The 16,658-nt window shown below is 41.6% G+C and overlaps 1 protein-coding gene across 1 annotated transcript in view; it reads right to left on the bottom strand.

Annotated features, from left to right (window-relative positions):
- Positions 1-16,658, bottom strand: part of LOC126295445 (DEAD-box helicase Dbp80-like) — a 125,893-nt gene that overhangs the window by 63,215 nt on the left and 46,020 nt on the right. Inside the window, exon 5 of the mRNA XM_049987945.1 lies at positions 533-647. Coding sequence (XP_049843902.1) covers positions 533-647 — 115 coding nt within the window. The remainder of the gene's footprint in view (positions 1-532; positions 648-16,658) is intronic.

The raw sequence follows: 16,658 nt of genomic DNA, 5'->3' as shown, positions 1-16,658 counted from the left end.
CTGACATTATCTGAGAAAACACTATCTTTTGCCAGGGCATGATAACACCCAGCCACATTTTGGCCAGAAAACCACCACTGACATTACAAAGCTTGGATGGGCAACACAAACACTGACCCTACATCTGTGATCTGCCACCTCTTTACTCAACTGAAGGAAATCCTACACAGGCCAAGATTTGAAGGTGGTGACTCACTTGGATAGAGTGCTAAAAGATAGCTGAAACAAGCCAGTTCTGACTTTTAAGTGCACGTATAGAGGCCTAAGCTCCATGATGGCATATGGCAGCTCAAAGAGTTGGAGATTATGGGGAAAAATAATATTTTGTCTCTGAAGACTGTATCGACATGGAGTAAAAATATGAAATGTATGTCAAATAAATTTGATGTTTAAGAAAACACTGAATTTCTTTTCAAGTTTTTCTCATAGTAGTAGTTGTGAGACTGCCGTATAATTCATTTTCAAAAAGTTTTTGTCAGCAACTTTAAGTGACACTGGTGTGACTGCATCAAGCACGTATTTATATACTAACCTTCCTCGCCGCGGACAGCATAGCGCAACTTTATCTCCGGACAGTACTGCGCCATCTTCACAGCCACCTCACCCGTCTGGATTGCCAGTTCATACGTAGGAGAGAGGCACAGCACCTGAAACGCAAATCACGAGGCTGAGCAGCCGGCCTATGTTCTTCCCTGTCACCCTCCTTTCCTTCTCATACGAGGACTCAAAGTAGGGAACCGTACAATGGGGCAGCCGAACTGCTGGCTGCAGGGGCAAGTATAGCAGGCACCCCACCCACATCCTCTGCGAGCTTCCCCCGAGTTGCATTCTCACCGTACACACCAGTTATTACGAGTCCACAGCACATGACGATCCAAGTCTGGCACGCTGTGCTGGCCTACACTGCCCTGGCACATGCATATGCAGTGCATTAAGAGGCACTCACATGAAAAATGACAGGATAACTGGAATCAGTAGACAGTGCACAACAATAAAAGTGTTATAACCAGAAGCAACAATTCCTTCTTTTAAACACATTTTTAAGGTTGCTATTTCGTACATCAGTGTAATTTTTATAAAATATTACAATGAGATAGCAGCCACACTTCTATCCTTCGGCCTTTGAATATTTACCACTTCAGTTTTTACTACGTTAACATTATAGCATTCCACAACTTTGCATATTAGTTCCAACCTCTTCACCAGTAATACTAACAAGTCAGCACAGGTAGCAATATGCCCAGTGGTTGTTCTGCTTTGTGCTGCTGGAAGGAAAGAATAAAGCTTAGTGTTTAACATCCTGTTGACAACAATGCCACTGAAGTGAACATCCACAAATTTGTTCTAAGCAATTTGTGGGAAGTCACAGAGTACCTAATCTGGATGGTCAGATGGGGATTTGAACCGTTATCCTCCTCAGTGTAAGTCCAGCATATTGACTATTGCATTCACTTGTCACAGTCATAGCCATGCATGTTTGGGAGGGGAGAGACGGGGAAGAGGACAGGCAGTGGAGGGGACAGACGGAACAGCATTTACAACACTGGGGAGGGGACTGAACAAGAAACCCCTGCCACCATCTTCATATCCTTCTAGCAAGCCAGCTACTGTGATTATGAACAGTTTGTCTCCATTTTGCTCTACCTAGATATTCTTCTTGTGTTTATACTAGATCTGTTTTTGGAAAAGGTCTACCTTGAGCAAAACCCAATTTGTATTTCCCAGGCAGGTTTCACTGAAGTTTAACCATCATCAGCGATTTTGTATTATGTTTCTATAAAACAGGAAAAATGTTCTTTAGCACTTTTACACATATAAATTTGAGGTTTTAGGAAAGTATTTACACATTTGATAACCAGACAAAATTTTGTATGTGTACCTTGTTAGCACATGCTGTGGACTTCCAGGATTTTATGTTATTTAAGGCAGTTATTTTGTTTCACAGTTTGTCACCAGCAACCATATAGAACTTGATGTAGAATAGTTACTTACTCCAAAATTTTATGGCTGGGGATGTTATGGTTGCTTCTACCATTACTAATATTACGTGAAAGAGTGTGTGGGGTGTGGGGTGTGGGGTGTGGGGTGTGGGGTGTGGGGTGTGGGGTGTGGGGTGTGGGGTGCCCCCCCCCCCCCCCCCTTCTTCTTCTTCTTCTTCTTCTTCTTCTGTGCAGTTACAGACAACAAATTGATATGAAACAAAACAACTGCATTAAATAATAAAAACCCAGGAAAAGAACAACATGTGGTATACATACAAAACTGTCTTTTTTTCAAATATGTAAATAGTTTAAAACCTAACATTTGTGTGTGTACAAGTACTAAAGAGCATATTTTCCTGTTTCATGGGAAGACAATAAGAAGCTTACTGATAGTCCTGAAACTTCAGTGAAACGTGTTTGGAAAATAAAAAGACAAAATTATGTTTTGTTCAAAGCAGGCCATCACCAGAAGCAAATCCATTTGTAAGCATACACTGACAGGAGAGCTTCTACCTCAAGATGGGTGGATGGATACCGTTTCTCAGTTTTCTCTTCTAAGCCTCAAATGTTCCTTAATCTGATCAAGCCATCTTTTTTCTGTATCACCCTATTGGTCTTTTCTCCTGTCCATTTTATACAGTTATTGTTTCGGCAGGCCGTTATCCTTCACCCCCTTTGCTGTGTACCTCCTACAAAACAGCACCCTGCAAATCTGCAACACACTTGCATCACACGGATGGCCGCACTTTAACCATCATCTGAAGCAACAGGCACAGATGCCTGCAACCCAAACAATGAACTACACTCATCCCGCACGTCGCTAAGTGTTCTCAACGATATCAACAACATGCCGATTTGTTGTCCCCAGACTGTCTGTCAGCAAGCACGAGAGTCGCTGAGCCCATTGTCAGTGGAGAATACTTCTATAATCACATTGCTGTGATCACACAATATTTTCCTGTTGCCAGCTGGGTGCAACACGATCATGAGTTCGGTCTTAACTACTACACCAGCTGTATCTGTAGTCCAACAGTCAGAAGCTCACTACGGTAAACTATGTAATCAAAAGTATTCGGGGATATATGGCTGAAAATGACTTACAACTTCGTGGGGTCCTCCATCGGTAATGTTGGAATTCAATATGGTGTTGGCCCACCCTTAGCCTTGATGACAGCTTTCACTCTCACAGGCATATGTTCAATCAGGTGCTGGAAGGTTTCATGGGAATAGCAGCCCATTCTTCGTGGAGTGCTGCACTGAGGAGAGGTACGGCCTGGCACGAAGTTTGCATTCCAAAACATCCCAAAGGTGCTCTATAAGATTCAGATCAGTCCATTACAGTGATGTTATTTTTGTGTAACTACTGCACCACTGGCTGTGCATTATGAACAGGTGCTCGGTTGTGTTGAAAAATGCAATCACCATCCCCAAATTGCTCAACAACTGTGGGAAGCAAGAAGATGCTTGAAACATCAATGTAAGCCTGTGCTGTGCGAGTGCCACGCAAAACAACAAGGGATTCAAGCCCCCTCCACGAAATACATGACAACACCTAACACCTTTGGATTTTACTGTTTGCACTACACACACTGACAGATGACGTTCACCGGGCATTTGCCATACCCACACCCTGCTATCGGATCGCCACACTGTGTACCGTGATTCGTCATTCCACACAACGGTTTTCCACTGTTCAATCGTCCAATGGTTACACTCCTATCACCAAGCGAAACATCGTTTGGCATTTACTGGTGTGATTTGTGGCTAATGAGCAGCCGCTTGAGCATGAAATCCAAGTTTTCTCCTTTCCAGCCTAATTGTCATAGTAGCTGCAGCGGATCCTGATGCAGTTTGAAATTCCTGTGTGATGGTCTAGATACATGTCTGCCTATTACACATTACGACCCTCTTCATCAACTGTCGGTGGACTGTCAGTCAACAGACTAGGTCATCCTGCACACTTTTGTGCTGTACGTGTCCCTTCACACTTCCCTATCATATTAGAAGCGGTGGATCTAGGGATGTTCAGGAGTGCGTAAATCTCATGTACAGGTGTATGACAACTGACACCTTTTCACCTGACAACGTTCGAAGTCCGTGAGTTCCGTGGAGCGCCCCATTCTGCTCTCTTACGATGTGTAATGACTACCGAGGTCGCTGATATGGAGTACCTGGCAGCACAATGCACCGAATACAAAAAACCTAAGTTTCTGGGTGTGTCCGGATACTTTTGATCACATAATGAACCATCGAGAGACAGTCACTGTGCTGTGTTTATCAGCTTAAGCTTAAGAGTGATTTTCTTTAAGACTTCGACCTTATACTGATCAGTTGTGCGACTGGATTCGTGATTTCCTGTCAGGAAGGTCGCAGTTCGTAGAAATAGACAGCAAATCATCGAGTAAAACTGAAGTGATATCAGGTGTTCCCCAGGGAAGCATCCTGGGACCTCTACTGTTCCTGATCTATATAAATGACCTGGGTGACAATCTGAGCAGTTCTCTTAGATTGTTCGCAGATGATGCTGTAATTTACCGTCTAGTAAAGTCATCCGAAGACCAGTATCAGTTGCAAAGCGATTTAGAAAAGATTGCTGTATGGTGTGTCAGGTGGCAGTTGACGCTAAATAACGAAAAGTGTGAGATGATCCACATGAGTTCCAAAAGAAATCCGTTGGAATTCGATTACTCGATAAATAGTACAATTCTCAAGGCTGTCAATTCAACTAAGTACCTGGGTGTTAAAATTACGAACAACTTCAGTTGGAAGGACCACATAGATAATATTGTCGGGAAGGCGAGCCAAAGGTTGCGTTTCATTGGCAGGACACTTAGAAGATGCAACAAGTCCACTAAAGAGACAGCTTACACTACACTCGTTCGTCCTCTGTTAGAATATTGCTGCGCGGTGTGGGATCCTTACCAGGTGGGATTGACGGAGGACATCGAAAGGGTGCAAAAAAGGGCAGCTCGTTTTGTATTATCACGTTATAGGGGAGAGAGTGTTGCAGATATGATACACGAGTTGGGATGGAAGTCATTACAGCATAGACGTTTTTCGTCGCGGCGAGACCTTTTTACGAAATTTCAGTCACCAACTTTCTCTTCTGAATGCGAAAATATTTTGTTGAGCCCAACCTACATAGGTAGGAATGATCATCAAAATAAAATAAGAGAAATCAGAGCTCAAACAGAAAGGTTTAGGTGTTCGTTTTTCCCGCTCGCTGTTAGGGAGTGGAATAGTATAGAGGTAGTATGATTGTGGTTCGATGAACCCTCTGCCAAGCACTTAAATGTGAATTGCAGAGTAGTCATGTAGATGTAGATGTAGATAGGATTAACTTCCGAACAGTTGCAACTGGTGATCAGCACTTAACTTGCTCAAGTTGTTTATTAATCAATCTAGAATTTAACCTTTTGTTACTCTAAGTCATTGTTTCTTTTCCTTGTAAATAACTTATTTCATGAAGGAACTTTTGTTCATGTTCTTTAATATTCAAATAAAGCCATTTTACACTCTTTATCTGAGCAGCCTTCTCAGTCCATCTCAACCAGCACACAACACATCACTCTTCACACGCCCAAACCACTTGAGTTGTGCAGTACTCTGGCTCTCTGCCACTGACGTGTCCACTCCTATCTCTCCTACGATGTCCTTATTCCTAATTTTCTCTCTTCTAGTCTTCTGCAAGGCTGATCGCAGAAACTAGATTTTGCATGTTCGTAACTTGCTCCAATCCACCTTGTTAATTACACAGCACTCCCAGCTGTTAAGTCATAACCGACAGGAGATATGTTTTAAACAATGTCTGGCTCTCACAAGAACGCCCTTATGACACACAAGGAGATAGGAAATGGTGATCTCCATGATTCTGTCTTTGCTAATGACATAGTTATTTTGGGAGAAACAGAAGTAGATGTACAGGGGGATTAGAAGAAAGGAACTCCTCCATCACACTCTATGCTCAATATCCCAACACCATAATGGTCTCAATCTACGCTTTTGTAATATTGTACTTCCCAGGCAACTGAAAGCTCCCACACAATCAACACTCTCTCCATATATCAGGTTGCCATGGGTAGGTGCTCTGCTCATAACCATTGCTACAGTTTTGCTCGATTACTCTCAGCTGTTACTCTCAAACTTTGAGTTCCTTTCTTCTAATCCCCCTGTACAGCTACTTCTGTTTCTCCCAAAATAACTATGTCATTAGCAAAGACAGAATCATGGAGATCACCATTTCCTATTCCGCATTTTCCTTTAAAATCACATCCATACATCCCATTGCTTGAATACTGCTCAGCAGTGTGGGCTCCATACCAGGTGGGGTTGACAGAAGAGAGAGAGAAGATACAACGGAGAGCAGCGCGCTTCGTTACAGAATCATTTAGTAATCGCGAAAGCTTTTGTTGAAGTTTCGAGAACATACCTTCACTGAGGAGTCAAGCAGTATATTGCTCCCTCCTACGTATATCTTGCAAAGAGACCATGAGGATAAAATCAGAGAGATTAGAGCCCACACAGAGGCATACTGACACTCTTTCCATGAATAATATGAGACTGGAATAGAAGGGAGAACCGATAGAGGTACTCAAGGTACCCTCCGCCACACACCGTCAGGTGGCTTGTAGAGTATGGATGTAGATGTAATAGAAAATAATGGCACAACTGCACTATTCTGAATGCAACATTTAATACAATTTATTATTGTTTAATTGTCCCATTCTGAAGAATTGCGTGTATCTGGAAAGTCAGTATCTAAGGAGTCAATGACAATGCTTTTGATAAAATTTTCTCTGGTACATTGCTTCAGATGATCATTATCTTGCAAATTTTCAGAATAGCATAAGCATTTAATCCAGACTTTCATAGTGAAGTCAATGGCTTTCTCGAGTAAATTTTGCATATCTTTAATTTTAAATGTGACCTTTCCTTTCACTAGTATCCACACATTTTCTATCTTGTTGTACTGGCAGTGATTAGGGGTTGGCTTCACACCTTTAAAGCCCATTTCTGCTGCTAAGCTGCGAAGTTCAAATTCACTGTAAATATCTTGCTTTCTTATACCAGCTCCAAATTAGTTTTTTCCTTTACCCGCTGCACCATTTATTCCTTCTTAGTATTTGAATCATAGAACTTCAACCCACATCCTCTGACTCCCACTGTGTAACTGCTGTTAACAATGCTAATAAATCACGTGGTAAATCCAAAAACCAGTGTTCAAATACATCAGTGGCTGTCTCTTGATGATAACAGAAGGTTATAAATTTAAGCTCTGCGCTTTCGATAAAGCTATACTCTGACAATGAGTCCGTCTCCTTTACCAGTGCACTCTTTCGAATTGTGAATGCCAGGTGTGCTTCCTGGCACAATTCTGAGTGAGCCAGGATTCAGCGAGATGAATAGGACAATTTCCAAACAATGGAAAATCCAGGATGGAACTTAACAATGTTATGAAAAGGATCGCTGCTACTCACCATATAGCAGAGATGCTCACTCACAAACAGACACAAGAGAAAGAATGTTAGAAAATGAGCTTATGGTCAACAGAGCCTTTGTTGCAAATAAACAAAATACACACTCTGTGTGTGTGTGTGTGTGTGTGTGTGTGTGTGTGTGTGTGTGTGTGTGTGTGTGTGTGTGTCCACATGCGGCGCCCGCTTGTTTATTTCTGACTAAGGTCGTGTTGCTCGAAAGTTCACTTTCAGACAGTCTTTTTTGTTGTGCGTACCTGCAACTCAGCCTCTCCCCCTACAGTGAGTAGCAACTATCCTTTTCATAATATTAGGACAACAGTGTTCTTTTCTGATAATGTGCATCTTTCTCAGCTGCTAGAACACCAGGGATTGCCATCACAATGCACCTTCCATTATTTTGTTTTCCGTACCTGAATGCTACGGATTCCAGAGCACTTCCATTCTACTGGCAACCCCATGTGAAAACAACCTATCATGTAAAATTCTGCCACCTGTGCCACATGAGATACTCACCGCAGGTGTCAAATTCCCATACAATACGACGAACACCACCTTTCTGGAAATCATCCAAATCTAATAGTTCTTCTCTCATTAATATCTTTTAATTGGAGATCGAAACTTCCTTTCTTTTCTACAGGTCTCCATTCCCATGCTTCTCTAGAAAATTGCTGTACTCCTTGGAGTGAAACACCAAAAACCTTCTGTGCAGCAGTCTGCAATGCCAATCAGATTTTCTCACTTCTGGTATTGTCTTTCAACATCATGAAGCACTTTGCCAACAATAACAGTAATACTGTGCAAATAAAATCACAGCTCTCTTGATAATCTAACACCTGCACATAACAGATACATACAAATGACACTGTGGTAACAGTCTGCACTCAGTGTAGCAGACAACTTGAACTGGTTCAAAATAAATGTTGCATATCGCTGTATCGTCACTACTGGACATCATAGGAAACAAAACATTTTGTTCTGACAGATAGTCAAAAGAATATAAAAATAACAATATTAAGAAAAGGATAGGTGTTACTCGTCACATAGTGGAAACACTCTGTTGCACATAGGCACAACAAAAAGACTGTCACAAAATGAGCTTTCGGTCAACAATGTCTTTATCAAAAATACGCAAAACCTTACAAAAGATTCCACTGCATACAGTACAGTTCCTTCGTACTCTCATGTTGGGTAACATTGTATATCAACCAACGGGCTCTCCTCACAATTGGACACTTTTGAATGCAGTTAAGCATATTTCTTATCAAAATGTGCAGATTAGCCTGTAGGAATTGTCACATTCATCCACAACAGTATGTACAATGTCCTGTAGTGTCTCTCATGACTGACTGATTCTAGGAAGGTGTTCTGTTTCACAAGATTGTGATGATGGGGCATGCACTATCGTCCATATACGTCAATGCCGCACCAATGTGTTCCCCAAAAGGAGTCGCAATGCGTGCCATCCTACGATGCATTCCAATGGGGGAGGGGGGGCAGACACGAATGTTAGTACTGTCAGGGTCGAGACTGATACGGATTTCATCAGAAAAGACTGTCGCAACCCAGCGCTGTCTTAGTCCAACACCGAACGAGGTGGCGCAGTGGTTAGCACACTGGACTCGCATTCGGGAGGACGACGGTTCAATCCCGTCTCCGGCCAGCCTGATTTAGGTTTTCCGTGATTTCCCTAAATCGTTTCAGGCAAATGCCGGGATGGTTCCTTAGAAAGGGCACGGCCGATTACCTTCCCAATCCTTCCCTAACCCGAGCTTGCGCTCCGTCTCTAATGACCTCGTTGTCGACGGGACGTTAAACACTAACCACCACCACCACCACCACCACCACCATCTAGTCTAACAAGAATGGTTTCGTGCCCATTGAAAGGAGCCCCTCTCCAAACTTGATTTAGTGGAGGAGCCTTGAGATTTTTTTTGGCACATGAATTCCTACTCATGGAGCCCATTTCGCACAGTTTTTGTTGATACCTGCAGCCCTTTGGCTGTTCGTAACTGCCATCTTATGATACAGAGCATTGTGCTGAGGCTTTCTGCTTGCTGTTCTATGCAGATATCTGGTTCATATGAACGTAACCACGTCTTCAGAGAGACATTTAGCCGACTGCCAGCAACCAGAAGAAGATACCACAGTTTTGTTCTTACTTCTTGTGACCATTATTAATCTAACCTTAACTTGTGCCAGTAGAACTAGCACTCTGTGTGTTCTGTACAGACTTAATTACGTACATAGATAGTTCACCTATAGGTTTCGATGACGAGTTTTCACGTATCAAAACATGTGACAAATGGCCCTGACTTGATTACATTGACTCAGAAGCTCAAAACTTTTACTGCCAAGCGGACAGCGACCTTAATATTTGGGGGAGGGGAAATCAACTATAACTATGCCAGTTCCTTTTAAAAAAGGTGTCTTAGGAGACAGACAGGCAGCAATGCAATCCTATAAAGTTTCGATTTTGACATGTAAAATATGTTTATATTTCATGCTCAGTCTTCACACTGTATCTCATAAAAACAGGCTGTCCAAAATATTATCAAACAGAAGCAAGCCAATGTACTCTGTAAACGTTAAGTGTAATAATAAAACACTTTCAGTGGAGAGCAAAAAAAGCAATAATTCAATCATCTGACTCAGTGTCTTTATCTGCTAAGGTCTAAAAATTTCATTTTAAGCGATTTTACAGTATTTTTTTAAACTACAAAATATGAGGTGCGATCAAAAGTAATGAGAATTTTTGTTTTTCTTAAGAAATCTTTCTTCATCAACATCAACTTTGTCCCTTTCACAATAATACCCTCCCCACCCCCGATATAATACAATTGTGCCAGCACTTTTTCCAATCCTGGAAGCACTTTGGAACTCATTTTCATTATGGTGTTCAATTCCTCCAGCGATTCTGTTTTTACCACATCAACAGTGTCAAAACAATGGACTTTCATTGTTCTCTTTGGGCTCGGGAATAGAAAGAAGTCACTGGAAGGCCACATTTGGCTAATACGGATAAAATCACAATCAAGTACTGAGGCATTCAGGAGTATTATTGTGATGCAGTTTCCAAAAGTGACTTTGCCACAATTCTTATCATTTTCATCGGATTGCTTCACATAAATTGCACATAACTTCCAGGTAGTATTCCTCATTGACCATATGATTGTAAGGCAAGAATTCACGATGCACTACCCCACTTTAATATGAAAAAACACCGAGAAGAACCTCCACAAGTGATCGACCTTAACAAATTTTTTTGAGTCTTAGTTCTTCAGACAGCTTCTATTGGGGCAACCGAGCCTTGGTTTTGATGTCATACCCGTATACCTATGTGTCATCACCTGTTCTAACCATCAGGAAGTTCTGGATTGTTGTTGACATCATTCAGCAATTCCTGAGCAATGTCTACATGGCATTCTTTTTGGTTGAAATTCAACAATTTCGGAACAAACTTTGCTGCTACTCGATACATGCTCAGAACATCCAAAACAATTGCTTGGCACTAGCCAAAGGATATGCCGACACTATCAGGAACCTCAATGATAGTGATTCGGTGATTTTTCAGAACTATTTTCTTTACTACTTCCACATAGTCACCAATAATTGATTTGCTAGAGCATCCAGGGCAGTCATCATATCCAAAGTTTTCTCATCCCTCTTTGAAACGTTTATACCACTCAACCTTTTGTCTTACTCATAGTAGATTTGATGAAAGCCACAGTGAACATTTCAAATGTGCTGCTGCACTTTATTCCATTTTTCAAGCAAAATTTAATGCAAATTTTTTGATTCGCCTTTCTCGAAAGTAAAAATTCGCTGAGCATTCAAAAAACACATATCAGCTTTTCAATTGTCAACAATAAACTGAATGTTCAAAACAACTGAAAATGCAACTGTACATCAGGAACTACATATATAGAATAAAACACACAAACACACACACAGAGAATTTCGAGCTTTCGCAACCGGCGACTGCTTCGTCAGGAAAGAGGGAAGGAAAAGGAAAGATGAAAGGATGTGGGTTTTAAGGGAGAGGGTAAGGAGTCATTGTCTGCTTGTGTCTATGGATGTGTGTGTGTGTGTGTGTGTGTGTGTGTGTGTGTGTGTGTGTGGGCACGCGCACAAGTATATACCTATCCTTTTTTCCCCCTAAGGTAAGTCTTTCCACTCCCGGGATTGGAATGACTCCTTACCCTCTCCCTTAAAACCCACATCCTTTCATCTTTCCTTTTCCTTCCCTCTTTCCTGACGAAGCAGCCGCCGGTTGCGAAAGCTCGAAATTCTGTGTGTGTGTTTGTGTGTTTTATTCATGGTGCCTATCTACCGGCACTTTCCCACTTGGTAAGTCTTGGAATCTTTGTTTTTAATATATTTTTCCCATGTGGAAGTTTCTTTCTATTTTATATATATAAATTGAACATCTGATATATAAAGCCCACAAAATATTGTTTGCATAAGCTTCCAAAGGTACAGTTCAGCTCTTTCAGTATCTCTGAGACACTCTCCCACGGAGAGCAAGAAGGCTGCCCTTCTCTGCATACATTCAATATCCAGTTAGTTCTATTCGGCACAGGTCCCCACATACTTTAGCAACATTCTAGAATTGTCCGTATGAGCGATTTTATGCACCTACTTTGTAGGCTGATTGCACTACCCCAGTATTCTACTAATAAACCGAAGTCTACTACCTGTCTTACCCACAACTTGAGCCTATGAGATCATTCCATTACATAACCCTACAAGTGTTACATCCAGGTATCTGTACGAGTTGGCCGATTCCAACAGTGACTCACTAATATTATAATCATACGATATTATGCTTTTTTTTTCCATTTTGCGAAGTACACAGTTTTACACTTCTGAACATTTGAAGTGCGTTGCCAGCCTTCCAGCTGGTTGAAATCTTAAATAAAGATATGAATGAATATTTACGCACCTTCTTTCAACCAGTGCACCATAGATAATTCTATCACTTACTAAAGGTCTGAGATAACTACTTATATCATCTGGAAGGTCATTAAGATATAACATGAACAGCAAGGATCCCAACACACTGAAGTTACTTCTACATCTGACGATGAGTCTCCGTCCAAAGTAACATGTTGTGGCCTCCCTACCAAAGTCCTCAATCCAGTCAAATTTCACTTGATACCTCATATAACTACCTTCGATAATAAGTATACTTTTGTACCGAGTAAAACGCTTTTCGGAAGTCGAGAAATATTGCATCTACCCCGACTGCCTTGACCCAAAGCTTTCAGTATTTCAAGTGAGAAAATTGCGAGTTTGGTTTCACGTATCGATGCTTTTGGAATCCATGATGGTTGGCACTGAGGTGGTCGTAATATGTTCCAAGATCCTACAACAAACTGATTTCAAGGATACTGGATGGTAGTTTGGTGGATCACTTCTACTGCCCTTCTTGTAGACAGGTATAACCTGTTGTTTGTTTTTTTTTCCCCCCCCCCCCCCCTCTCAAAGGGCTGGGAACAGTTTTTTGTTCGAAGGATTTATGGTAAGATTATGGTTAGAAGAGGGGGGGATAACACAGCCACAAATTCAGTAAAGAATGTGGTAGGGATTTCATTTGGCCCTGGAGCTTTGTTCAATTTTAATGCTGTAGGCTGTTTCTCAACGCCACTGACACTAATACTTATTTCATTCACCTTTTCAATGGTACAATGATTAAATTGGGCTATTCTCCTGGGTTTTCCTTTGTCAAGGAACATTTGGAAACAGAGTTAAGCATTTCAGCTTTTGCTTTGTTACCCTAAATTTCAATTCCTGTCTCATTCATTAGGGGCTGGATACTAACTTTGGTGCCACTAACATACAACCAGAATTTCTTTGGGTTTTGTGAATTACCATTTGACAGTATTCTGCTACGGTAATCATCGAAGGCATCACACATTGCTCTCTTGGCAGTACATTTCTCTCCATCTTCTCAGCACTGACAGCTCACTTCCATGCACCACTGAGATTATAGCTGTTGTCCCAGTTCAAGTATTGCCGGTGATTATAATTTCTACTAGCCCTTTTTATAACAGAATCTCAGCTACAACTTTTTGTAACAAGGACCAACTGGGTTCTGGAACTGATCAGCTGACATAGATGTTCTAAAAGAACTGCTACAGTGTTCAAGATGTATAGTTAACAAATTCCAAGAAACAAAAATGTGAAATATTGAACAACTACATGATTAACTATCTATTGTACTTCTTCCACTCTGGAGCTGCATTTACAAAACTATGTAGAGTCCTGGAAACAAGCCGCTTAAGAACCACTTTCCAACCACTCTGGTAGAAGGAGAAGGTGCTACGCCATGTTAAGTCTCTGTCTCAGGGTGCTTGGGATTTGTAAGATTCCTTGCAGAGGCAACTACACCATCTAGCCTATCTGTACTCTTGCTAGCATCTGTGCATAACACTGTAGGGAGGGGGGGAGGGGGGGGGTTAAGAGTAGTTGAGTAAATAAAGTTTCTAGGCACACTCTCAGAAATACAAACAAAATGACATTTGATAAAACTGAAACCTTGCCTCACACTTCCATACGATCTGATGAAAGTATCTGGATATGTATTAGTGGAAATTAATATGGTGTGTGTCCACCCATTGCCTTTTGCCAGCCCGAACCTGCCCTTTGACAGCTCGAACTCCACTAGAGATACTTTCAACACTGTGTCTGAATTTGTCTTTAGGAATGGCAGCTCCTCCTTTCTGAAGAGCCAAAACCAGAGAAGGTAATGATGTTGGATGCTGGGGTCTGCAGTGAAGTCTTAATTCTAATTCATCCCATAAGTGTTTTATTGGATTCAGGTCATCACTCTGGAAAGGCCTGTCCAATTCAGGAATGTTATGGTTCACAAACTATTGCCTCACAAATGTTACTTTATGATAGACTGCAATGTCATGCTGATGCAATCTTACTCTCCAAACAGTTTCTTTCTGCACCCACTGCACATTGATGTATTTTTGTGTTCATATCCATCCACATTTTGTGTCTTCTTAAGCACAATAAGGGGAACACACTAATTATGAAAATCATCTCTATACCATAACACTCTCTCTTTCATACTTCACTGCTGGCACTATACACGATAGCACAGTAACATCCTCCCAGCATGTGAATTCTCCAGGCTTTCGCCAAACCCTTATATGAGTTTGCAGGTGCAGGATATAGCACGATTCGTCATTCTGAATTATTTGTTTCCAGTCGTCCCTTTCCAATGGTGTCACTTTTTCCACCACCTAAAGAATCACTTAGCAGTGACCAGAAATGTGAAGCTCATAAAGAGTTGTTCATTCACTGTATTGGATTCTTTTTAAATCCCTATGCACAATCCTTGTGTTAAATGGGCTACTGGTAGCACTTTAGTACTCATGAGTCACTCCTTCCACTCACTGTGTGTAATTTACAACCACCCTTCACAATATTCCACAGTTCTTGTCAGGACATGAGTGTTCTGTTCAGCTGTGGTTATTTCTTTACATTTCCACTTCATAATTACATCAACAGTAAATGTTGGCACCTTTAGAAGGATTCAAATGTCCCTAATGGATTTGTCATTCAGGTGACATCTAATTACTAGCTCACATTCGAAGTCACTGAGCTTTCCTAACTGACTTTTCCAGTTGTTACTGCTTTTCTACTGACAACACAATAATCTCACCTCTTTTTATACTGGCATGTCCACCTCTAGTGACACTTAGTGCTCAATCCTGCATCACATAGGGAGGTCCAGATACTTTTGATCAAATAGTGTACATACTGGGTTGCTATTACAAAGACACAGTAGAAACTGTAATCTACGAGAACAACTTCAACTGATACAGTGTACCTCTCACCCGTCACAGTAACAGTTACAAAACCGGAATCGCGCAGTTTCTCTAAGAAAAAAAGGCCCGATAACGGTAGATGTAAATCCAACCCATAGCGTGACTTTCTCGTCGTGCAGTGGAGTTTCCACGACAGTTCTAGGATTTTCGGTAGCCCAAATCCTGCAGTTGTGGGCATTGACAGACCCTCTGAGTATGAAATGAGCTTTGTCAGTCCACAACACGTTACCCAACCAATCGTCATCTTCCGCCATCTTTTGAAACTCCCACACCGCAAATGCCCTGCGCTTCACTAAATCGCCAGGTTAACAGTTCACAATGCCAATGGATTTTCTATGGATAGCATCGGAGGGTACGCCTAAGTGCCAACCAAACAGTAGTGTATGGAATGCCGGTGCGACGTGCGATTGCACGAGTGCTGACTTCCCCGCGCATAGACGAACCCACTACCTGCTCCATTTCTTCCTGAACTGTATCAGCAGCGTTACGCCTTGTGCTCGGTCGGCCACTACGGGGTCTATCGTCTAAACAACCCGTGGCTTCGAACGTCGAAAACATTCTCGCCACAGCTGCATCTGTCAACCGACTTTTATCCGTTCAAATCCCCTTCCTATGGCGATAGGATCGTAACGCTGAACTAGCACATTCCCCATTCTGATAATACAACTTCACTAAAAGAGCCTTTTCAGGTAACATCAACCTGCTGTGACTGCTGCCGCATCTGATTTCTCTCTCATTACAGCTCCTTTTATACACGACTGTCATGCACAGTCACTGACTTTTGCTGTCCAATAAAACCCTATGTCATTCAAAGCATGTGTGTCAATTTTTACCTCTCTATCTACATTATTCCATGGTTCATTAAGTTTTCAAATTTATACTGACTTTCTGATCACCCAGTATATGAAGTTAAACACAAAAAAGGCATCGTGTGGACACACCTTTAGGATTAAAGGTGGAAGGGAAAGAAACCTGGAGAAGTAAGGGCACACGAAGACACACCAAAGGCACACCAGAGAGCAAAGACAGAAGGATACAGAGAAATGATAGCACGTCTCCGGTAGGGCAGGTAGGCCGGAGAAGAGAATACTGTAGAGCTATGAACAGTCCTGACAAAACTCTACCATCAGGTGAGCAAGATGTACGAGACAGGTGAAATACCCTCAGACTTCAAGAAGAATATAATAATTCCAATCCCAAAGAAAGCAGGTGTTGACAGATGAGAAAATTACTGAACTATCAGTTTAATAAGTCACAGCTGCAAAATACTAACACAAATTATTTACAGACGAATCGAAAAACTGGTAGAAGCCGACCTCGGGGAAGATCAGTTTGGATTCTGTAGAAATGTTGGAACA

This window comes from Schistocerca gregaria, chromosome 11 (genome assembly GCF_023897955.1).
Source record: "Schistocerca gregaria isolate iqSchGreg1 chromosome 11, iqSchGreg1.2, whole genome shotgun sequence".
Classification (NCBI taxonomy): domain Eukaryota; kingdom Metazoa; phylum Arthropoda; class Insecta; order Orthoptera; family Acrididae; genus Schistocerca; species Schistocerca gregaria.
This window is presented reverse-complemented; position numbering and strand designations above follow the sequence as displayed.